Source organism: Aulonocara sp. 'chitande type north' Nkhata Bay, linkage group LG9, assembly GCF_057382095.1.
Source record: "Aulonocara sp. 'chitande type north' Nkhata Bay isolate Kocher_YH1m ecotype deep benthic linkage group LG9, A_spYH_male_GT1.1, whole genome shotgun sequence".
Taxonomy (NCBI): Eukaryota; Metazoa; Chordata; class Actinopteri; order Cichliformes; family Cichlidae; genus Aulonocara; species Aulonocara sp. 'chitande type north' Nkhata Bay.
This window is the reverse complement of record NC_141352.1, coordinates 7,517,995-7,542,194: the sequence shown is the minus strand read 5'-3', so window position 1 is coordinate 7,542,194 and position 24,200 is coordinate 7,517,995. Positions and strand designations below refer to the sequence as shown.

The following is a 24,200-nucleotide window of genomic DNA, read 5'->3' as shown; positions in this document are numbered from 1 at the left end:
ATGACGTCACATTTTCACTCTCTATTGGGAGCCGTGTTTTTTTGCGCAGAGCAGAGACTGGAGGGGTGCAAACAGAGCCTTGCGTTTGGCAACAGCAGTAGCACACGAAAAGAGCAGGAGGGAGAGAGACAGAAAGAGAGCTGGGAGCAACAACAAGACACAACATCGTTACATTGGAAAGGTATGTTAAAGAAAATGAGTGACATCAAGAAAAGAAGCAAAATCTGGAACCATTTAAATTTTATTGACACTAAAAGGCAGAGTGTAGAGTCTGCAAGAAAAGACTATCATATAGAGCCGGCTCCACAAACAACCTGCACAGGCACCTGAGAACTGTCCACCCATCAGTGCAATGGAAAAATAAAACACAGTCAGTTGAGTGTGATATTAATATTTCTAAATGCCAACTTTTCCCTTAATTAAAGACCTGGGCTTTCATTTTTTTTCTTTGTGTTTTGCATATTTTAATCAATATTTTATTGTGTTGTGGTTTGCAGTATCTTGTGTTGTTTCCTTTAAATTTGTTTAAAAGGAAAAATCTGAAACTTTAAATAGTTAAAAGTTGAATTGTACATAGTTGCTTTTTGGATTTTATAATTTTTTTTTTACATTTTGTGAATAAATAAAAGACTATTTATATAATAATCAGAATCAGAATCAGAATACTTTATTGATCCCTGGGGGAAATTATTTTTTGTTACAGTGCTCCATTATAAACCAACATTAAGACAAGACAGACAATACGCTAACTAAGAATAGTACAATATATACATATATATACATACATACATACATAAGTCACTCATAAATAAATAGCTTAAAAAGAAACATGTGTAGTTATAGCAGCAAACAGTGTGTTAAGTGGATGCGTTGTACAGGGAGATGGCCACAGGCAGGAATGATTTCCTGTGTCGTTCAGTGGTGCTTTTCGGTAATCTCAGTCTCTCACTGAACGAGCTCCTGTGACTGACCAGCATGTCATGGAGTGGGTGGGAGGTGTTATCCAACATTGTCTTTATCTTGGACAGCATCCGCCTCTCCAACACCACCTAATAAACATATATAAATAAAACCACTTTTTTTTTTACATTAGTAGTTAATTTTGTGCATAATTTTATATTGCTATTGATAATAAATTAATTAATGCAACCAAACAACCTGAAGAACCGCTTGGGATCCGAAAGTCCGGGTCTTTTTTTAGTGAGTCGAGCCGAAAGAGTCGGTTCTCTAAAAAGAGTCGGAATTCCCATAATTAAAGAGCACGAAGAAGAAGTCGGTGTTTGTTTGTCCTAGTGCGCAGGCGTCATGTGAGGGTGCAGTTCCTGCTGCGGCCTTCGGGGGCGGCAGAGCGCGGCACAGCGGCGAAGAAGAAGAAGAATTAGCAGCGGCGCCAAAAGCGAGCTGCTCGGTCCCGCTCATTTCTCCGCTTCCAGCCGCTTTAAAGACCCGCAGCATGAGGCCTAGAGCGGCCCGCGGAGCTCACAGCGCCGGTGCACAGCCGCCAGCTAACGGGTCTGAGTAACGGCTAACGGCGGCTTCACGGAGGAGACGAGGCGCTGTGACGTCACTGAGAATTAAGGTTTGTTTTTTTGAATGAATCTTTATTCGAACAAACAGGAGCAGCAGCTACCAAAGTAATTAGATTACCGGAAGTCTGCTCAGAAGTAAAATCAGGCCAAACAAACAGACTGAAGTTTGTTTTCTATTGTTTATTTGCGAGAGTAAAAGAGTGACGTCTTCAGCGTGTAAGGTTGGAGGTTGATCGCGTGAGGCTGTGAGCAAATCTAGTCTCGAGGTCACAACGAAACCAAACACAGTTACATGAGTTCAGAGGAGAGCTGAGGGCGCAGCCTGGGGGTCCAGAGGTGGAGGGCGGGTCGGTGAGGAGGTTATCCACAGCTTGAACAATAAAGTTGTGCTCTGACGTATTTAAACTGTAAACGTTGTTTCTAAACTGAAGCCATCGTTAGAGTCCTGCTCTCCTTCTTTCTGATCTGAGAAAAGCGCCTTTACTTTTCTGAAGATCGTCAGGTTTAAACAGCTGCGTCTCCACCAATGACTGTAGAAAGCATGGACGACGCGACAGCGCTTCCTCCCATTGTGCAAATTTATTTTTAAAGAACTTTATTTACAAACAACAGTATAACATACAAGGCGCCATCATTAATCCGAATATGTAATATCCTGGGTTGAGCATTTTCTTTGCAAGCTCCTTTGACCAGGAAGTGAAATATACTTTTTTCTTATCGCCATAACCGCCATGGTCTCAAATGCTTTCAGGATATAATTTCTTTTAACCGGATTCGGGCAAATTTCACTTATCAAAATATTCCTGATCACCTTGTTTGTATACCTGCTGTCACCAAATTCAACTCCAGCTATGCAGAGCTGCCTCAGTCCAGGAGAAATCTTAGAGTGCACAATATCTTCTTTTATCATTGATCTCAAAGAGACTGGGATGGCTTTCATCAGGGATTTATATCTCTTAGCAGTACATCTTACATCAAATTTCTCACAAAACGTGTCATGTTTTAATAAGACCCCATTCTCATCCATAAAATAAGATAAGATAAAACTTTATTAATCCCTCGGGTGGGTTCCTCTGGGAAATTCGGTTTCCAAAAGCACAGCACTGACAGAAGATATATATATATATATATATATATGTATATATATATATATATATATATATATATATATATATATATATATATATATATATATATATATAATCGTGATCGATGTAGCGGTTCCGAATGACAGCAATATCAGGAAGAAGGAACACGAGAAGCTGGAGAAATACCAAGGGCTCAGAGAAGAGCTCGAGAGGATGTGGAGGGTGAAGGTAACGGTGGTCCCCGTGGTAATCGGAGCACTAGGTGCGGTGACTCCCAAGCTAGGCGAGTGGCTCCAGCAGATCCCGGGAACAACATCGGAGATCTCTGTCCAGAAGAGCGCAGTCCTGGGAACAGCTAAGATACTGCGCAGGACCCTCAAGCTCCCAGGCCTCTGGTAGAGGACCCGAGCTTGAAGGATAAACCGCCCGCAGGGGCGTGCTGGGTGTTTTTTTTTTTATTTTTTTTTATATATATATATATATATATATATATATATTTATTATTATTATTATTATTATTATTATTTATTTATTTATTTATTTATTTATTTTTATTTATTTATTTATTTTTTTTATTTTTTTCCCACCCTAATTTACGAATAAATTCTTTACAAATCCTACCATGTGGATTCATGGATTTTTTTTTTTCACATTCTGTCTCTCACAGTTGAAGTGTACCTCTGGTGCAAATTACTGACCTCTGTCATCATTTTAGGTGGGGGAACTTGCACAATCGGTGGCTGACTAAATACTTTTTTGCCCCACTGTATATATGTATATGTATGTATATGTATATATGTATATGTATATATGTATATGTATGTATATATGTATAGCTACTTGTAATAAAAGTACAGTAACAGTAATTAGTGACTGAGCAGCCCGGAGCGTTTCTCTGGATTTCTTTAGTAAATTCATTCATCTGCACAGATTAGCTAAACGAACCCTGACAGCCGAGTCCTCATCTTAGCTAGCTAGGTCTCAGGACCGAGCTAAGGACGGTAGTTACGGATTAGCTGACAAACACTTTTAACTTACCGAAAAGAAAAAAAAAATTGCAGCGGGGCCTCGGGTCCTTCTGTCAGGTAGTCCAGTTTACTGAAGAACACCTCAGGCTGTCAGGTTAAAACACTCGGTCGTGTCTTCGTAGCGTAAACGCTGGTCCTCCTCTCAGAGCCTACGCTCTATCTGCTATTCCCGAACAGAGATACGCAAGTTTCTCCGTGACTGCAGCTGCCAGTCAAAGCTGCTATGATGATGTTTCACCCCAATTTAACATCACCGTGGTAGGAATTAGAATCAAACTTATGGGAGAGGAGACTCATTGGAGACAAAAGAAAGAATCTTCATGACCTGTACTGCAGCCAGAAACCAGGGGGCGATAGAGACGTTTTGGCTTCACTTTTGGGCTGTCGTGTCCTCCATGTTTTCTACAGTCATTGGTCTCCACAGGCTGCTCCTGCAGGAGCTCCAAGACTCCCTGTGGGTTTGGGCCCACCTTGTGGCTGCTGTCATTGGTGGACGGCTCCGGTCTCTGCAGTGATGTCACCGTGTTAGCAGGACCTCAGCTGACATGGGGACACTTCTGTGTTTCCGTCTGAGCTGAGTGAAGTCATTCCACCTTAAATCAGCTGCAGTTACAGTACTGAGCAGAGGCAGGAAGGCCGCTCGTGTCCTCCAGCTTAACCAGCACAGACTCAGGTGTGTCATCACTTCCTTGTTACCTGCACAGGTACAGCCGGCGCTTTGACAGGACACTTATTTGTGAAGGAAGAGAAACGCTGATGTAAATATTCCGATGTCATCAGCCGCAGGTCATGTCACAGTGGCTCCACCCACAGATGCTCGGTGGTGCAGTCGGCTCAAAGCTCGTTTGAACTTTCTCCTGTGGCTGATTGGACGTCCAGCTGTGTGATGCCCTGTATGATGTTAACGTTTGTCCTCTGTGGCGCCCCCTGCAGGTGTTCCAGATGATCGTTGAAGGACACAGGAGGGAGGAGAGGAGGAGGAAGGAGGTGGGCTGTCAGAGCGAGGCGGCCGAGAGGAGGGACGCCGCCGTCCAGGTGGATCTGCTGACTCAGCAGCTAAGCTGGAGACACTTAGGTGAGACTCAGGGACACGTGATTTATCACCGTGCTCTCTGAAACACGGAGCTTCAAACTCATATCCAGTCCAACGTGTCTGTAAAGCAGCACTGAAAACAAACCAGCTGCATGTGAAACACATAGTTACACGGACTCAAACACAGGAAGCCTGCCAACACACAAGCCGTTACGCTGGTCGCTATAGCGATGCACCATAGTGCAGCTGTAATAACTGTGTGACGAAGGGCTCGACCTGAGGAAGGAAGAACCTGATTCCACAGGCTAGACATTGGCCCAGGTCCCCTGTGGCACCCAGAGGCCATGCAGAGCCGGTCCACACAGAGCCGGTCCACACAGATCCATGCAGAGCTGGTCCACACAGAAGTCGCTCCGGGTGGTTTCCTCTGAGGGCTCGAGCCGGCGGACGGACTCAAGGTTCGTCTCTGTGAATGGTGGGTAAAAGGGGGCTTGCCTTGTCGCCGAGCGCCATCTTCGGGTTTAGAGCCTGTGGGCGTCTCACTCACCCGGCCACAGACGTGGAGTCACGGGTAGAGTCACAGTCCACGGCCTTTGTACTGAAGCCACTTCACAGCTGAGAAGATGGTGAACTTCCTGTTCCTGTCCCACACCCGCTGATTAGAAACACCTTCTGCCCCGGTAAACACACCTGAGCAGACACACTGTTTTCTTCCTCACAGATGTCTAAATTTACCCAGAATTCATTGCAGTGCTGACATTGAGACCCTTGATCGCTTCATGGCCAGGTGCTCTCTGAGTTATTAGTCGTGTCCAAATTCATGGGCTGCATCCTCCTGAGGACCCGGCCTTCACGGTCTATGGGGGCCGGGTCTTCAGAAGGTCGGGTAGGCCGGAAGTAAACGGCCGTGAAATTGGACGGTCCAGCCTTCAGATTAGCGTCACCGCTGTCTCGGTGGAGTTTAATAAACTCGGCCGTCTGCTCCTTGCTATCTAAAATATAACAGGACACTGGAGTAAACTCTCGACCATCTGTTTAATCAGTTTTCTGTTTGACGTTTATTCAGCTGTGTGAAAACCAAGGAGGAACCCACCCGGGGGATTAATAAAGTTTTATCTAATCTAATCTAATAATGTTAATCTCAGCCAAACCGATTTACTCATAAACAAATAAAACACTGAAAAAAAGCCAAACAATAACATTTTAGGTTCTCTAAGTGATTTATATATTACGTTTAACCCGAGCAGCGAAAGACCGAGGTGATCTGAAAATGATGTGCTGGGAGTTTGCTGTTCTCGGCGGCTTCAGTGACCCTCGAGCTCCCGGCGAGCTGTCGAGCTGGTGGGCAGCAGAAGTCTCTGAAAACATCGAAGCACTTTTGCAAATATGCGATATCTTGATAAACCGAGCAGATATTAAAAGTTTACACAGCTACATTCTCGCCTGAAAATATGTTAAAAGTTTATTTTGTGACCCAGAGAGAGTAGTAACAGTAATATTAAAACTTAGTAGCGGCCGCCATTGCCAGAAACTGGAGTTTGGCTGGGCTGCGCTATGAATTCTGGGATATGGTGGGCCACAAAGGACACACCCGACCCGTCCTTCAAATTCGGGGAAAAGCAGGACGCATTTGTCGGCTGCATTCGGAGGAGTCTACGAATTTGGACAGCCTTCGGCGCGTCGCTGTGATGTAATCGTTCTACAAATGCGTCCTCGGGAGGATGCAGCCCATGAATTTGGACACGCCCATTAACTGTTTGAAGCAGAGCGCGCTCACACGTACGCCTCTCCCCTCTCAGGTGTTTCCTGCCACTGTGGCGCCTTCCAGGTGGATGAATCAGCAGGGGGCGCTCTGCTGCAGCTCTGCAGGAGTCGGGCATCACGCTGCGGCACCGACCGCCCCGCCCTGCTACCCAGCGTGCCTCTGTTCTCCGAGCACTCTGTTCTGCCTCCCCCGACTCCTGCGGACGTCTCGGCTGCTCCTCCTGGACTCATCGCTCCCCTGAGCCCGGGGCTGGCCGAAGAGGAGGAGCAGGAAGAGGAGCAGGAGGTGCACGTACCTGAGGGTAGGTTTTGTAAGTGTCAGGTTAAATGAGATGTTTGAAGATCGAGTCCACTCAGAGCAGGAAGCCTTTAATCTGCTCATGTGTTCTTGACCTCCCAACCTTTCATCCTTCAGCCTCCTCTCACAGGAGATTGACTCTCTGCATCAGTCAGTATCTGGGTTATTGATTAGTGATCGGTTCTTTGTATTAATCAGTATTTGAACATTAACTTCCTTTACTCTTCTCCTGCAGAGGAGAGACTCTGCTCTGAGAATGTGGCATTTAAAGAAAAGAAGAAGATGGTGGGGGGGAGGTGGCCTGATGGTGGTGAAAGACAAAAGTCATCACTGGCTGACAAATCGACCAATCACATCGCAGGAAATGCGGCCGGGAAGAGGAGGAGACTAAAGATTAAGCTTCTGAAGAAGGATGAGGAGTCCCACACCAGCAAGCGAGGAGAGGAACAAACAACCAGGATCCAGGAGAGGAAGGAGAACGAGGGGCAGGAGGAGGAGGAGAGAGGAGGGGAGGAGACCATGAAAGAAAGGGGAGGAGTCAAATCTGTCATAATAAAGACTGAGGAGGGTCGGAGACCGAGGAGGATGGTTGGCCCGACAGTCAGATACCTGCTGGAGTCTGAGCAGCAGTCACATGGGCCAACAGCAGCCAATCACAGCAGAGCGAGCAGAGATGTGCGGAGGAGAAAGATGGGGAGGCCGAGGAAGGAGCAGAAGGAGCTGGATGACAGCAGCACGGTGGAGTCCTCAACAGACGGAGGAGCAGAGAGATGGTGGAAGCTCTGCCAGGTCAGTCCTTCACTTGAACGTCACATCACCTTTGTTTCTCTGACCTTTGACCTTCGACTTTACCTGTCTCCAGGTGTGTGGTCTGAACGTCACCAGCCAGGCGTCTCTGGATCTCCACCTTTCCGTCCACAGACCGGCTTCTAGCTGCGCACAAGCTGCTGCTGACCAACAGCAAGAACAAACCAATCACGCGCAGGGTGATGCAGAGGAGAGGGAGGAGCCTCAGAGGCAGAGGAGGACAGTCTGCCAACCAATCAGGTACCTACTGGAGTCGGAGGAAGTGTCACATGGTTCTGGAACAGCCAATCAGACCAATCAGGAGGCAGCTACCAAACCCACAAGAAGGAGAGGAACATCAAAAGATGCTGTTGGGGGCGGGGCTTCAGAGGTGATTGACAGGCCTGAGACTAATGCTAAAGACACAGGTCACATGGTCACAACAGGAGGAAGAGAGGAAGGAGAGGAGGAGCCTCACAGGACAAAGAGGACGATGGTTGGCCGACCAATGAGGTACCTGCTGGAGTCAGAGGAAACAGGTGGTGTCAGAACCTCCAATCACGATGCAGAAAACAAACCCACACAGCGCAGGCGAAGACCAAAAAATGTTTTTGATTTCAGTGAGGCTGGGGGCAGGGCTTCAAAGATGACTGACTGTTCTGATACTGAAGATAAAGTAACGGATCACATGGTGTCAACGGGAGGAAGAAAGGAAGGGGAGGAGCCTCAAAGGCCCAGGAAGCTCCTCCTCACAGCACCCACCGAGGCTCCTTATTGGTCAAGAGACATAAACCGTGCGAGAACACGTCCCAGCTGGTTGGTCGACTACTGGACCCTGAACAGGAGTGGGAATGGAAGGAGGGGGACAAAGAGGAGCAGAGTGGAGGAGGACGACGAAGAAAGGGAGGCACAACAAGTCTGTGTGGAGAAGGAGGAGGAGCCTCAAAGGCCGAGGAGGACGATGGTTGGCCCACCAATCAGGTACCTGCTGGAGTCAGAGGAGACAACACGGGGTTCTGGAACAGCCAATCAGACCAATCAGAAGGCAGCTAACAAACACACAAGGAGGAGAGGAAGATCAAAAGATTCTGTTGGAGGCGGGGCTTCAAAGATGACTGACTGTTCTGACATTGGAGATAAAGACACAGGTCACATGGTCTCAACGGGAGGAAGACAGGAAGAGGAGGAGCTTCAGAGACCAGGAAAGACGGTTAGTCCACCAATCAGATGCCTTCTAGAGTCAGAGGTGATAACAGATATTTTACAATCATCCAATCAGGATGCAGAACACAAGCCCATGTCTTCTGACCTTTACTTGAACTTTACCTGTTACTACAGCCTCTTTTTCTACCTACTCGGATCGACTTGCCGCGGTTTTCAGGTTTCCTATTAGTTCGTAGTTCCTGGTACCAGGTGATGTTCGGCCGGCGTTCCAGGAAATTCGAGCAAATATGAAAATGTGCCCCTGATTGGCCAGTCAGTGGCTTCCCTCGATGAGTCGTGATGGCGTCTCATTCACAAAAATGAAAAGCGCCATTTTTGAAGTTGGGTAGCGACAGAAATGGCTACAAAAGCAATGCCGTGTTCCCGAGTCTGACGCCACAGACCAAGCAGCGGGTCCATCGCGCCTCGACGTCCACCTTTATTGGTGTTGCACATTAATTGCTATAACAATGACCACGTACATTAAGTACTTACCAGATTGTAGTGGAAAACCAGTCATGGCGAGTGGTTCCGAGTAGGTAACCATGGAAATTAGGGCTGGGTATCGTCACTGATCTCTAGAATCGATTCGATTTCGATTCATGAGGTCCCGAATCAATTCGATCCACAATTCGATTCGATTTGAATCGGGTAAATTTAGCCTGAGACAGTCAGAAATATTATAATTCAGGTCATGCATCAGTACATTTCCATATTTTTATATCTATAAAAAGAAAGCTGATACTTGCGGGACTTTATCAAAGGTGTGAGCATCACAGCAGAGGACTTTGTGTCAAAGTAACTGAGGATAAAACACAGAAAAACATGAAGGCGACTTTCCTGGCCTGGATTTTAACAGATGACCTTAAAAATATTCTGCAGTAGATCAAAAACGAAAGAAAACCATGAATCAACACATGAACATGACCTGATGCTGCTGAAGTGAAGCAGAGCAAAGTTTACAGAGGTTTGATTACAGGCACAGCTGAGAGTTTTGCAATTTGCATCATTTTAAAAAGTTTAAATTTGCTCAGTATTGAACAGCAGAAATGAGGCTTTCTTCTCAGAAGTAAGTAAAAGGACAAAAACAGCGGCCAACAGCCTGTAAACAACGGTAGAGTTGTGCGTAACAAGCAAGCGAATAATGCAGAAAACAGATTTTTAGACGGGAAACTGTTCTTGAAGTACAGAGAGAGAGAGCTGTGCATGAAGTGTGATTTTTATCGTGGTGGAAGCAAAACAGCAAAAATCAGAGTGAATTCTTTGTGTTTTGTGTTTCCATCTTTGTACAGAATCCTGCTCTCATTTAACCTGAGATTCTGGCATTCCGGGCAAAATAAATTTATCCAAGCTAGAATCGATTTTAAACGATAAATTGATAATCAAAGCCCACCCCTAATGGATGGGCTTCTTCTTTCCCGACTTTTAACCAGACTTTTCTGCCCCTTTTGTCTTTAGTTAGCTGTAATTAACCCAACGCTCACCTGACCTTTGTCTGACCTTTCCCCCCTGCAGGCGTCTGCTCTCCACCCGTCCGTCCACAGACCAAAGCAACCTTTCGGCTGTCACCTCTGCAACAGGAAGTTCAGCTGTGCCAGCGGGCTGTTCCTGCACCAATGCGATCAGCACCACAGCAATATAGGTGGTCTCTACAGCAACGGATGTGGGGCGGCCCTGAGCAACGCCCAAGCTCCTAAAAACAAACCACAAAAACAGACCACCCAGGATGACAAGGAGGAGGAGCCTCAGAGGCCCAGGAAGCCCCTCCTCACAGCACCCACCAAGGCTCCTTTTTGGTCAAGAGGCATAAACCGTGCGAGAACACGTCCCAGCTGGTTGGTCAACTACTGGACCCTGAACAGGAGTGGGAATGGATGGAGGGGGACAAAGAGGAGCAGAGCGGAGGAGGAAGAAAAAGAAGAAAGGGAGGTGCAACAAGTCTGTGTGGAGAAGGAGGAGGAGCCTCAAAGGCCGAGGAGGACGATGGTTGGCCCACCAATCAGGTACCTGCTGGAGTCAGAGGAGACAACACGGGGTTCTGGAACAGCCAATCAGACCAATCAGAAGGCAGCTAACAAACACACAAGGAGGAGAGGAAGATCAAAAGACTCTGTTGGAGGCGGGGCTTCAAAGATGACTGACTGTTCTGACATTGGAGATAAAGACACAGGTCACATGGTCTCAACGGGAGGAAGACAGGAAGAGGAGGAGCCTCAGAGACCAGGAAAGATGGTCAGTCCACCAATCAGATGCCTTCTAGAGTTGGAGGAAACGTCACATGATTCTGGAACAGCCAATCACACTGATCAGGAGGCAGTTACCAAGCTCACAAGAAGGAGAGAAAGATCAGATGCTGTTGGCCTCTGTGAGCCTGGGGGCGGGGCTTCAGAGATGATTGACAGGCTTGACGCTAAAGTTAAAGACATAAGTCACGTGGTTGAAAAGGGCAGAAGAAAGGGAGATGAGAAGAAGGAGGAGCCTCAGAGGCTGAGAAGGACGATGGTCGGCCCACCAATCAGGTACCTGCTGGAGTCAGAGGAGCTGTCACGGGGTCAAAGAACAGCCAATCAGGACACAGAAAACAAACCCACACACAGCAGACGGAGCCCAAAAAAGGTTGGTAGCCACAGTTAACTGATCAATCAGGAGGCAGCTAACAGCACCTGCCATTAAGTTCTTAGGTCGACCATATTAAAGATTGAACCCATCTCTAATGATCGGCTATGTACCACAGGCCTTCAAGCTGGCTGTAGTTAAACCTTTACTCAAAAATCATCTCTAGACCCAGCAGCCTTAGCTAATTATTGGCCAATCTCCAACCTTCCTTTATATCAAACATCCTTGAAAGAGTAGTTGTCAAACAGCTAACAGATCATCTTAGACTTTTAGAGACTTTCTATTGTCATTGTGCAGTTTCTTGCACAGCGAAATTGGGTAGCTTGATCACAAAGGTGCTAAAGTAAAAAGAAGAGAAACCAATATACAACGAAGGCGGAAAATAAATAAATAATTAAATCAATAGCTGGGATAGGCTCCAGCGCCCCCCGCGACCCTGAAAAGGATAAGCGGAAGCGAATGGATGGATGGATGGATGGATGGATGGATGGATAAATCAATAGAATAAAATAAAAAACAGTGTATATGTATACATATGTGAGTGGAACTATATACATGGTGTATGTGGAGGAAACATTGAAACAGACTGGGACCAAAATAATTGCACAGAACATGGAAAGACTGAGATATTGCACATAGATGATCAACAGCAGTGTCAGGGTGGATGTGTTGGGGAAGTCTTTACACACTAGTTTGCATTAAGAGTTCTGACAGCCCACGGGAAGAAGCTGTTCTTTAGTCTGTTGGTTTTGCACCTGATGGATCTGAGCCTTTTTCCAGAGGGCAGGATGTTGAAGAGGTGGTGGTTAGGATGGAGGTGGTCCTTTATAATTGCCCTGGCTCTGGAGAGACATCTTGAGCTGGCAATTAAATCCAGGGAGTTCTGATGACCCTCTGTAGTCTCTTCTTGTCAGCTGTTGTGCAACCAGCGTACCACACAGGGATGGCGTGCACCAGCACACTCTCGATAGTGGCACGGTAGAAGGACCTCTGCAGAGGAGTGGCTTATTTGAAGAGTTTCAGTCAGGTTTCAGAGCTCATCACAGCACAGAAACAGCTTTAGTGAAGGTTACAAATGATCTTCTTATGGCCTCTGACAGTGGACTCATCTCTGTGCTTGTCCTGCTAGACCTTAGTGCAGCGTTCGATACTGTCGACCATAATATCCTATTAGAGCGATTAGAACATGCTGTAGGTATTACAAGTACTGCACTGCAGTGGTTTGTATCATATCTATCTAATAGGCTCCAGTTTGTGCATGTAAATGGAGAGTCCTCTTCACACACTGAGGTTAATTATGGAGTTCCACAGGGTTCAGTGCTAGGACCAATTCTGTTTACATTATACATGCTTCCCTTAGGCAGCATCATCAGAAGACATAGCATACATTTACACTGCTATGCAGATGACACCCAGCTCTATCTGTCCATGAAGCCAGATAACACACACCAATGAGTTAAACTGCAGGAATGTCTTAAAGACATAAAGACCTGGATGGCCGCTAACTTTCTGCTTCTTAATTCAGATCAAACTGAGGTTATTGTACTCGGCCCTGAAAAGCTTAGAAATATGGTATCTAACCAGATCCTTACTCTGGATGGCATTACCTTGGCCTCCAGTAACACTGTGAGGAACCTTGGAGTCATTTTTGACCAGGACGTGTCCTTCAACGCACATATTAAACAAATATGTAAGCCTGCTTTCTTCCATTTGTGCAACATCTCTAAAGTTAGAAATATCCTGTCTCAGAGTGACGCTGAAAAACTAGTTCATGCATTTATTACTTCCAGGCTGGACTACTGTAATTCATTATTATCAGGAAGTCTAAAAACTCCCTGAAAGCCTTCAGTTAATCGTGACCTTTCTCCTCTGCAGACGTCTGTCTTCCACAGACCGAAGCGCCCGTTCGGCTGTCACATCTGCAACAGGAAGTTCAGCCGTGCCAGCAGACTGTTCCTGCATCATTGCAATCAGCACCGCAGCATCATAGACAGTTCCCAAGGCAACAGAGTTGGGATGGCCATGAGCAGTGCTCGAGCTTCTGATGGCAAATGGAAAGAAGGAACCCAGGGTAAGAACGAGAATGGGGAGGAGCCTCAGCGGCAGCGAAGGAGGAGAGTTGGCCCACCAATCAGATACCTACTGGAGTCAGAGGAGTTGTCACATGGTCTTAGAAAAGCCCATCAGAGTGCAGCAACCAAACCCACACAAAGGAGAGGAAGAATGAAGGCTGGTGGTCTCACTAAGGCTGGGGGCGGGGCTTCACAGATGATTGATAGGTTTGAGGCTACCTTTGCCACAGACAGACAGACAGGTGTGCACAGGCAGACTTACCTGGTTCACAGAGACTTGCAGGATTGTCAGGTGACCATCTCCCCCTGCTCTGTCACAATGCAGCGCCTCCTCTGATTGGCTGATTACGTTCTTGTTAAACATGTTTGTTTTAATTTTTTCTATGAAGTCTGGTTTCAGTGATTTTAGGTGTGTGTGTGTGTGTGTGTGTCACACTGTTTTTGAACAATAAAATGAAATAATGTCCTGCTCCTTTTTCTGTCCTGCTGTTCATGGTTTCTAATGAGGTCAAAGGTCAGGCTGCACCGCCCATGGAACTGCATGATGTCAGAGAGGGGATATCCTTATATGGTCGCGTCAGGCTCTGAGTAATCTAAATCAATGTGGGCCATGACCCCCTGGTGGACGTCACAGGTACTGCAGGTGAGCCTGGAGCCATCACTGCGTAGTACAAATATCACAAATGCTACAGTCAAACCGAAGTATTCGAGTGTATTTAGCAGTAGTTCCAGTCCTGACAGAGAAAGTCCTCCCTGCAGAGTCCTCCATCATCATCATCGTCACTGTGTGATGAGTTTAAATAAGAATCAGTTTTCAGATTATATAGCTTAAAGTGTCACCATGACGACCAATCCTCATCCTCGCACTCAGGACCACTGGAGGACACCAGACTGCAGGACAGGTGTGGTGCAGGTAAACTCGGCCTCACTGAGAAAAACACAAGAACAGAGCTGTTTATCATCTAACACAGCACATAACAGGCAAGGCACGATTGTCCAATCAGCAGCCTCCCTGGTAACACCTTTGTGTCTGTGATTATAAACTAGACTGATGCTGCTGTTCAGGAGTCTCCTCCACTTTCACTGCTAGCTCGCCTCATCTGTTAGTGTCACTGACCTCTGACTGCCCGCCTCAGTAACGTGACCTCTGACCTCTCGTCTTCCTCACTAGTTCAGCCCCATTTGGCGCCTCAGTGATCACTCACATGCTGCCGTTAGCTTCACACAGGTGAAGCACACCTTCAGTTTGTGACGGGCAGCCAATTAGACAGACGCTGGCTCAAAGGGGGAGGGGCTGCACATCTTGTTAAAGTCAGAGGGCTGCAGCTCGAGTCATTCTGCTGCGCAGTGTTATAAACATTACGGTAATGCTCCAGCTGCGGTCTTTATGGGAGAAGGGTCTGGCTGCAGCCACTGGGAGCGCCATATTGGGACCTCCACAGTAACCGGAAACACGTGACCTCCACAGTAGCCGTAAAACACGTGACCTCCACAGTAGCACTGCACGGATCATCGACTGTGGAAACCTTGCAAGTGGATCATAAAGGTTGGCACAGAGTCTTTCATGTATAAATTTGCCGTTAATAATTATATAATTTTAGAAATCATCTAGTTTGCATTACACTGATTACGTTGGCACTTTGTTAGCGTTACAACAACGGTCAGACCCCCGAGGTATCTAAACTTTAGTAAGACTGCACTTTTGACACCTCTGGTTAGCATTTAGTGGTCAGTTTCAAACGTATTTGATTTTTGCTTCTTATTGAACTACTTTTCACGATCTGTAACATCAATGCACATTGTTCCATTTACTGCGTATTGCACTTTGTTCACGTCTTTCATTCCACCTGCATCAACGCTGTAAAGTTTGTCACAAAGAGATTTATACATTTATAAATACTACTATTCTCTATTCCATTCTGTTCTGCTTTTTTATTGCCCAGATTTTTGTTAGCGTTTGTTAAATTGTCTGTTATATGTCAATAGATATGTATGTCACAAATAAAAGTGTCTGGTAAATTATGTTTTTGTAAAGAATTTTCTCCCCAAATCTCTAACATGCTAACTGTAACATGTTATTTCTGCTAAAACCTGAACTTAAAGGTGTATATGGTGTTTATCTGTTTCTCTCTGTTTTAGATGCACATATCAAATTGGAATTCTGCCTCCAAGCCAGAATTGCAGGAGTGCACCACGTGTTGGCTGTTTCACTGCCCTCTGTGCCCCACTCTCAGCCCTACTGTCAGGGCAAAGATTGAGGAGCAAATAAATGGACACATTAAAAATGCTTTGCCTTTCAAAGGTATGTTGGTATTAAATAAACCTCATAGTTAAAGTTATAAATATGCACTTCTTTTCAGCACCTCTGCAGTGTCTTTGTTGACTTAAAAGCTGCTTTTCACATTGTACAGTTCAGTGCATTCATCAGCTAGAAAAAAGTGTTTTCATTAAATATTTTTTCCTGTTCACCACATTTCCTGACAGCTCTTGTGATCCACAACATTTTGCTTTCATTATTGAGGATGGCTTGGGTATTTTTGTTCATATGTACAATCTGATTGTTAGATAAACTGATTGCATTCTGTACAACTGCATTTAAATTACATATTGTTTGTTTTTTTTTCTCTCTTACAGACAGAATGATATGCCGGTGCACTTTCACTGCCCTGTCTGCAACATGACAGTCATACAGCGTGGGGATATGGCAAGGCAATTATTGTCATGTCAGCATTCAGGACTGCTCCCCACTAAACTCTCCGTGGAGCCCCGCCTCCCTCCCGCTGCACTCTCCGTGGAGCCCCGCCCCTCTCCCGCTGCACTCTCCGTGGAGCCCCGCCCCTCTCCCGCTGCACTGTCCGTGGAGCCCCGCCTCTCTCCCACTCAACTCTCCGTGGAGCCCCATCTCCCTCTCGATGTCTCGTCTCCAGCATCTAAACCATTTCCTGAATCTTCAGTAGAACATTCATGTGCTCGTCCCTCTGTGCTAAATGAAACTGCGGCTTGTGGAAAGTCCATGAAAATGAAACGCCCTCACTCTGGTCTTACTCTTCTTACAAAAAAACTTCAAGACTCACATGATGAGGAGGCATTCAAACAGGTCAACAGATGTTTGCCTGGCCTGTCATCTGCAGTGTTTGTGTAGAGGGACTTCCTCCTCTTTGTTTCTCAGTTTGCAGAGGACATGGAGCTCTTTTTAAAAGCATGTGCTGACGAGCAGAGACTACAGGTCAATGTGATGTTTGACACTTGATGGACAGATGAAGGCACTGGCTGTTTGTTTGTGGTTTTTATGTGCTGTTTGTTTTTCAGTGTACAGAATTCCAGTTAAGCTTATTATAAAATGTTGTTCACTTGTTTCCATACTTATAGTAAAAATTTTAGTGTAAATGTAACAGCATTGTTTATACTTGTAACTTCAAAGTAAAAAGGTTACAGTTGCTATTAACATTTATGTTTTATCCTGTAATCAATAATATTTTTATACATTTTACGTATAACCCTCTGGGCTCTGTGCTGACTACTACACTGCAGTGGACCAAAAGAATGACACAGGTTTGATCTTAAGGGTCTAATAGTTGTGTGTTGTGCATGACATTGCAACGCAAACATGTATTTGCAAGACAGACTGGAATAAATTATGACGCATCAAATATTACACAGGCTGCAGAGAATTTTTGTTGATACAGACTGTTGAGCTTTGAGTGTCACAGTCAAACTTTGCTTTGAAGCACCTGCTAAAAACACTTTGACTCTTGTAGAGTAAAATATGATTATAGTAAAAAAATCAAAGCTGCAGCACATACAGCAACAAAAACTGTTAGTAAATGTGTCCTGGAGTTTATGCAGGTGCAGAAAGTGCTGCTGCTGTAAGTCAGCCTAACAGCTTCTAGATCACTTATTTTTCTGGAAAGATGGTAAGAAGGGCATCACTGCTCATCTCTACAATCTCCCAGATCTTGGAATACAAGCCTTTGTCCCATGAAAATCACTTCACAGTAGTAGGAGACCTCTAAACCTACAAATGAAGAGTGATCCTGGAAGAAAAAGGGCCCACACTATAGTGACCTCAACAATTGCAAGACAGCTTTGTCCCCGATGCTTATATGAAAAAAAATAAATAAATACGAAGATTTATGAAACCATTAGGACTTTATTACTGTTTTATCTGAAAAGTTACTGGTAATATATGACCTAACTGGCATTTAAAGTGTAAAAAAAAAAAAGAATATAGATAAAATTTTGGTTTTTTGAAGAAAAGGACTGGAGCTAATTTAAAGAGTCAAGTCGGTAAAAGTAGATCAATGTTTTAATAAATATACATTTTACAGCATTTTGTAAAAAAAAAAAACACACACAAAAGTTGCCATTTTTGGCAACGAACAAGGTGAGAGAGTTTTATAGTTTTTGCTCTCCTTGAACAAAAATAATAGTGCTCAATAATGTTGATGTTAATCAATTAAATGTCCCAGACTCTACTATTAATAATATAGTGGTCCCTCGTTTATCGCAGGAGTTACGTTCTAAAAATAACCCGCGGTAGGTGAAATCCGCGAAGTTATATTTACAAAAACTGTGGTATTTTGTAAATATAATAAACGCGAATTCAGCTGTGTAATTTTATTAGCAGTGTCCTCTTGAAATGCGCCAACAACATTGAGAGTAACATCCTCCTCTCTGCCCCTTAATGCTCTCGGGCGCTATGGTAACGCGTAAATAATCCTTTCAAAATAAGACACAACTACAACACGGGAAGACACCCAGGGAAACCGAGGAAAACCCTGAAAACCATACATTTCACACCCGAGGCTCAACTCTCGCGTTGACAAAACATAACTTTCAATACTTGAAATGTGCAATTCACTTGTATTTTTATTTTTATTCCTATTTATTCTATTTATCCCCTTCGTATATTTTATTTATATTGTCTCTGTATTTATATATATATGTGTGTGTGTATAACTCTGTCGGTGCTGTGCTTTTTTGGAAATCGAATTTCCCAGAGGAACCCACCCGAGGGATTAATAAAGTTCTATCTAATCTAATCTAATCTAATCTAACACATGGACACTTTTGGCCACAAACGAGCTGAAGGGATGGTGATTTTTTTAAATAAACCCAGAGTGTTAAAACACTTAGAACCAAATTTATTTTTCAGCAGCATCAATAGTAACAAAAACACAATTTAGTTTTCCCTGTCAAAGTCGATTTAACTGAAGTTACGTGTTTCCGGCTACTGTGGAGATCACGTGTTTCCGGTTGCTGTGGCGGTCGCAATATGGCGGAAACCGGAAGTCAGTTCAAAACAGCCGTGGCGGGTCCCGAAGGAGAAGGAGCTCTGCTGAGATGAGCGAGAGCGGCGCTCAGGTGAGAAACCGAAGCCCGTGTTTGCCTGTGTGTCACGTGACCGCGCTGTTAGCACCGCGTGACGGTAACTGTCAGAGGGTGTGTGTCTGCTTACAAGCGATGTAGGAAGAAAACAGACAGTTACCTGTTCGAGTTTGGTACAGGTGTGTTGCTGTGACCTTCACTGAGCAGAGCTCTGCACAGCTGGAGATGCTGCCGGAAACTCAAAACACGTGTTTAGTTTGTAGTGTGGTACAGTCTACGTGCTGCAGCAGTGTGTAATGATCTGTACAGTGTATATCCTGGAGCAGTGTGTCATATGGCAGAGTGTATATCCTGGAGCAGAGTGTATATCCTGGAGCAGAGTGTATATCCTGGAGCAGAGTGTAATATGGCAGAGTGTATATCCTGGAGCAGAGTGTAATATGGCAAAGTGTATATCCTGGAGCAGAGTGTAATATGGCAGAGTGTATATCCTGGAGCAGTGTGTCATATGGCAGAGTGTATATCCTGGAGCAGAGTGTATATCCTGGAGCAGAGTGTAATATGGCAGAGTGTATATCCTGGAGCAGAGTGTAATATGGCAGAGTGTATATCCTGGAGCAGAGTGTATATCCTGGAGCAGTGTGTCATATGGCAGAGTGTATATCCTGGAGCAGAGTGTAACGGTGTGTGCGTCTTGTCAGCTGTTAGCTCGTCTGGAGGCACGGCGCTGCCTTAAGGATATTGAGCCTCGTCTGTTTCCGGAAGACCGAGGACCCGACCAAGGTGACTGGCCACGCCCACCCACTCACAGCTGACACATGCTGTCAGTCAGGTGACTGTCTCACTGTATGTGTTGTTTCTTGCTCTCAGGTGCGGTGGTGGAGCTGTTTGGGCTGGAGGGCACAGGTGAGTTCACGATGCAGGAAGTGCCTCCACCTTTAACCTGGATGTAAACTGTGTGTGTGTGTGTTGCTCAGGTAAGACAGAGCTGTTGTATCACCTGCTGTGCCGCTGCGTGCTGCCGGAGGCAGCTGGGGGTCTGGAGGTGGATGTGGTGTTTGTGGACACCGACTACAGCCTAGACATGTTACACCTGGTCAGCATCCTGGACAGCAAACTGAGCGCAGGTATATGCACACGCATGCACACACACACACACACACAAACAAACAGGAAGTTACACACTAACCCTTTCTCTCCGGGTCCTTAGCGCTGTTGGCCGGAGCAGACGAGGCGGCGCTGCGCTCATGTCTGTCCCGCCTCCTGTTTGTTCACTGCTACTCCTCCTCACAGCTCCTCCTCACCCTCCACTTCCTGGAGACCACCTTGTCATCACGGCCCGCCCTGGCGCTCATCCTCATAGACAGCATTTCCGCGTTTTATTGGGTGGATCGCTGCGAGGGTGGGGCCAGCTACACCAAACAGGAGGAGAAGCTCAGTAGGTGTGCGGAGCTGCTGGGACGCCTGCTCAGGTGGGTGGAGTTAGACTGATTCAGGCTGCTCGCAGGTCATGCGTTACAGTGCGCTGCGTGACATCACCACCACTCTGAAGGCTTCCGCTGAGCTCTGATATGATCACGGTCATGTGCGCAGCTTTTCTCTTTCAGGTACAAACACATGTGCAGAGTGCCCCCTGGTGGTCAAACTGCAGTGTCAGCACCGTAGGTCAGGGTGTTGGCTGGTCAATCGCTCACGCTCTGACGAGTGTTTGTGTAAAATGTTGGTTTGTTCGTGTTTTGCTGGGTCAAATACCTGAGTGGAGCCTGTGGTGGTTCTGTTCTGGACTGTGGCTCACTAATTTTCTGATTTTTGACTCCTCCTACTCCACAGGGATTACAGAATCACTGTCTTCGCCACCTGTCACGCCATCAGGAGGCCCGGCGTCCCCCCCTCCTCCTCAGACGCCCAGCGGTCGTACCTCTGCCGCTCCTGGCAGAGGCTGGTGACCCACCGGCTGCTGTGCTCCAGGCAGGAGCCAGGAAACAACATGGCTGCCGAAGGAGGACACGACCAGGAGCAGAGGAGACAGCAGATCTTCACCGTCCACTGCACCACCTTCTCTTCGAGGGTCAAGGTCTCCTGGAGCAGCTCCTTCTGTGTGACGGAGGCAGGAGTGGAGTTCCTGTCGGCGTCCGAGGAGAACAAATGTGCTGCACGTCAGTAACTCAGACTCTGGTCCAATCATGGATCAGGGAGATGTCCGTCATCTGGCTGAGGGACCAATCACATTTGAGCCCTTGCCGCAGACACGCCCCTCACAGCACAGACTGTTTACTTCATCTGCGTGTTTTTCTGTGTGATGTGATTCTGTGCTCTGACTGCTGCTCGGCCCACAGTGGAAACAGGAGCAGACTGTAATGAGCTGCACAGGTGGGACTGTACAGGGAAAATGGAGGGGGTGGGGTCAGGATGAGGTCATTGTTAGGGGCCAAAGGGTCAGCATTAGTGTTTGTGTTCAATAAACTGGACATGTATGTTGTGACCTGTGTGTTTGTTTCCACTCAGACCCATCAGCAGATTGTAGATTAATTAATAATAACTGAGGTGGGTGTGGCGTCAGCTCCAGGTGCTGCAGGTATACTGGTACTGTGGGCGGAGCTTATTCTCTCCTGTCTGACATACATAATACATGAAACGACGATCATAACCATCAGTGTTATCCAAGACAGACACGCCCACCACGTCAGCATCCCTGTGATGAGAGTGATGACGTCACTGTCACGGACAGTTTGGCTCTTTTAAACTTTAGTGGCTAATAACCGGAACCTCTTACTGCAGGCGTGGCGCTCTCGGGTCGACACTAACCTGACCCTTGACCCCGACCCTCTGCTCCGTGCTCGGGCACGTGCCTGGCGCGGTCCGGATCCTCGCGCTCCGCTCCGGGACTTCCAGGTCTGCTGACAGAGCCGCTTCACCAGAGCAGTCCTCCAACTGATCCCTCCGCGGGGTCAGACACACTTTTTACACAACAAACAAATATTCCCGGTGCCCGCGTGGAGGCTTGCACACCGGCACTTTTCACAGGCCGATCCTCGGTACACGCCGCCCGTGTCTGGGTCTGACGGGAGCGTGCGGCCCGGCGAGGCGGGACGTGTTTTGCGGGACCTACTTCCTCTGCTGGCACTGACAGGCGGTGGTTCGGTTGCTCCCAAACATGGCCTCCGTGACGGAGCGACCGCTTCAACTTTAATTTTTCGCCAGTTTTCGGAGTAAAAACCGCGCTTTTCCCTCCGTGCTCCGCCGGGAATGTTCCGCCGGAGACCCGGCCGTGCCAGGCGTGTCAAACGGAGGCTGAGGTTGGCAGAAGTTCGCTGCTGGCTTTGAAGTCGTCGCTCTAAGTTGGCTGAAAGCTGGAGAGGAAAAAGAGAATTGCATCGAATCAGTAAGGACGCTTCTTCCCTATTCTCTCGACACTCCCGCGGCTCGCTAAACGTCCCGCTTCCTGCCGCCCATCCCGACCCGCCACTAGCGCGCCGCGGACCGGGCTGCTAACAGCTAGCCTGCACGCTAACGCTAACAGAAAAGTGATCAGTCAACTGGGCGGTCCGAGCGAGCTAACGGCTAAGCGCTAGCCGCTCCGGGCCGGAGGAAAGCCTTTAAACAGCGAGTTAGAACCACCGAACGGCTCCCGGTACCCTCACCGAGGCCGCACCGAGCGTGTGGGGCTGTGAGCGGGCTCACAGGCGGCAGTACCGGGCTCCACGGCCGCTGTGACAGGCGAGCTTATTAGCATGCTAACCAGCAGGTTACCCACACACAGCCACCCAGCGAGGCTCACCTGAGACCTTAACCTCACCAGACACAACACTGAGCTCACCTGGTGTCCAGCGGCACACCTGGGCAGGTACACGCACAGCAGCTAGAAAAGTGAAAAACACACCAAAATATGCACTAGGTCCGTTTAATCAGCACACTGTAAACACTGTGCACCTGTGCAGGTGAGTACTCTGACCAGCTGACACCAGAGAGCTGCACCTCATCGGTCCCGGGGTATACAGCTGGATTACATTAAGCTGGCACACAGAGCAGAGGGATAATACCTACACAGGCAACAGCAGCGCTCACCTGTACCTGTTCCATCCGAGAGTCAACCCTAATCTGGTTCCAATAATCCCACAGGTGCTGATCGAGTCAATCAGATCATCTGCTGGTTAGTTTTCACTGATTGATTGATCCGTTTGTCTGTAAACAGTCAGAATATGGAGACAGGCGTAGTTTACAGTCTAAGGTGAAGGTGCACTGCAGCTGTTGGTGGCGTGGATCAAAGATGAGACCAGCATCCACAAACACCAGATATTCTCCTTAAACTTCAAACATGCCACATGTCTCTTGCGCTTGATGGTGAATTCACCTGGACATAGATGGTTGCCCGCCCACACAGCTAATCAGCCAGTGGGATTAAAGATGAGCTCGTGTTTTTGTTTACTTCCTGTGCCTGAACTAAACGGCGCCGTAAAGCCATGTTTCCGTGCCGTGTTTGCTGCAGCTCCTCCTCAGCTGCTTTTCTGCCATGTTTGCCGAGCTGAAGGGACCCCGCCGCCCGTCGGACAGGAAGCGTGGACATTAGAGGTTAATCGTGTTTTAATGTCAGCTGTGATTTTGTGGAGATGATCACTGTGTTTGTTCCTCAGCAGAAGCTCATATGCACTCGCTGTTTAGTTCAGCTCGAGCCAGCTGGGCTCTTCCCACCCCTGATTGGACGTTTGGAGGGCATGTGATCACAGGTCATTGAGCGGAACAGAAGCTCACAGAAATGAAGGTTCAAACCTTTCAGTGAGCACCTGTGCGGCTGTTGGCTTTGAGTCTCTGCAGCTTGCATGCGGCAACGCTAACCGAGGCTGATTTGTCTCCGTGAGGGGGCAGGACCCTGAGGATCAGTAACCTGGGTTCCGGTTGCTGATTGGTTGGTTGCGATGAGGCTGGTCTGGGCCTGCTGTCCTCTGCGTGTCCCCGTTTGTCCTTCCAGGTTTAATAAAGTTCAGGTGACCACGGTAAATAATCCAAATTAGGTCAGTGAGTAAAATAATCCCGGTTATGGTTTGCGCCATCGTTGAGCCGCAGCGGCGTCAGACTGAAACCAGGTCTGGTTAGTGGGGTTTCCTGCAATGAGACAGGGTGGTGCTGGCCTCCACCCGACAGCGGCAGAGCTGAGTGTACCTCCTCAGAATAAAAACATTTTTAATGATCGTCGAGTAAAAACAACAAAATGTCCCACGGGAGCATCTCAGATGGCAGCACCTCTCTCAGGGTCCTTTACCAACGCAGGATGCTGTGACACTGATCAACAGGCAGACAGGGTCAAAGGTCGCTCAGCTTCATGTTGCACGAGTGGCTGGATGAGCTGCTGTGAGGTGGCGGCGGCTTCGTTCTGGTCCAGGCGGGTGCATCAGTTTTTGTTTCTGTTCACACTCAGAGAGACACAACGTAGTCGCACCTCTGGCAGCTCACAGGAAGT

The 24,200-nt window shown here is 47.1% G+C and overlaps 3 protein-coding genes and 1 long non-coding RNA gene across 16 annotated transcripts in view; 3 read left to right on the top strand and 1 right to left on the bottom strand.

Annotated features, from left to right (window-relative positions):
- Positions 1-1,323: 1,323 nt before the first annotated feature.
- On the top strand, positions 1,324-17,182 carry LOC147321521 (uncharacterized). Of its 4 annotated transcripts, none has more exons than XM_086305472.1 (9): positions 1,324-1,579; positions 4,579-4,720; positions 6,478-6,744; positions 6,976-7,529; positions 7,603-8,736; positions 10,245-11,345; positions 13,221-14,060; positions 14,289-15,719; positions 16,052-17,182. In XM_086305472.1, the coding sequence occupies exons 2-7, from the start codon at positions 4,588-4,590 to the stop codon at positions 13,752-13,754; spliced, it is 3,723 nt and encodes a 1,240-aa protein (XP_086161598.1). In that variant the 5' UTR covers positions 1,324-1,579; positions 4,579-4,587; the 3' UTR covers positions 13,755-14,060; positions 14,289-15,719; positions 16,052-17,182. The 4 variants fall into 4 exon arrangements, with proteins under 4 accessions (XP_086161598.1, XP_086161597.1, XP_086161599.1 ...); XM_086305471.1 differs by having other exon boundaries at positions 13,221-14,963; positions 15,557-15,719; positions 16,052-17,181; XM_086305473.1 differs by having other exon boundaries at positions 15,557-15,719; positions 16,052-17,177.
- Positions 3,282-22,705, bottom strand: LOC147321519 (uncharacterized). Its single transcript, XR_015130982.1, has 3 exons — positions 22,563-22,705; positions 19,935-22,095; positions 3,282-14,345 (listed from the first exon to the last, which is right to left on the bottom strand). It is a non-coding gene; the product is annotated as an uncharacterized LOC147321519 (long non-coding RNA).
- On the top strand, positions 18,514-21,169 carry xrcc2 (X-ray repair complementing 2). The gene is made up of 6 exons (XM_086305546.1): positions 18,514-18,781; positions 19,447-19,528; positions 19,616-19,651; positions 19,723-19,872; positions 19,956-20,217; positions 20,576-21,169. The coding sequence occupies exons 1-6, from the start codon at positions 18,761-18,763 to the stop codon at positions 20,907-20,909; spliced, it is 885 nt and encodes a 294-aa protein (XP_086161672.1). The 5' UTR covers positions 18,514-18,760; the 3' UTR covers positions 20,910-21,169.
- The window catches only part of LOC147321518 (histone-lysine N-methyltransferase 2C-like), a 49,744-nt gene continuing 47,194 nt past the window's right edge, over positions 21,651-24,200 (top strand). For 6 of the 10 annotated variants that reach the window (XM_086305455.1, XM_086305452.1, XM_086305451.1 and 3 more), the window contains exon 1: positions 21,652-22,127. The gene's annotated coding sequence lies outside the window, so the exon portion shown is untranslated. Of the gene's footprint in view, positions 22,128-24,200 lie in introns of all 10 variants that reach the window. The other 4 variants (XM_086305450.1, XM_086305449.1, XM_086305456.1 and 1 more) reach the window with 2 other exon arrangements.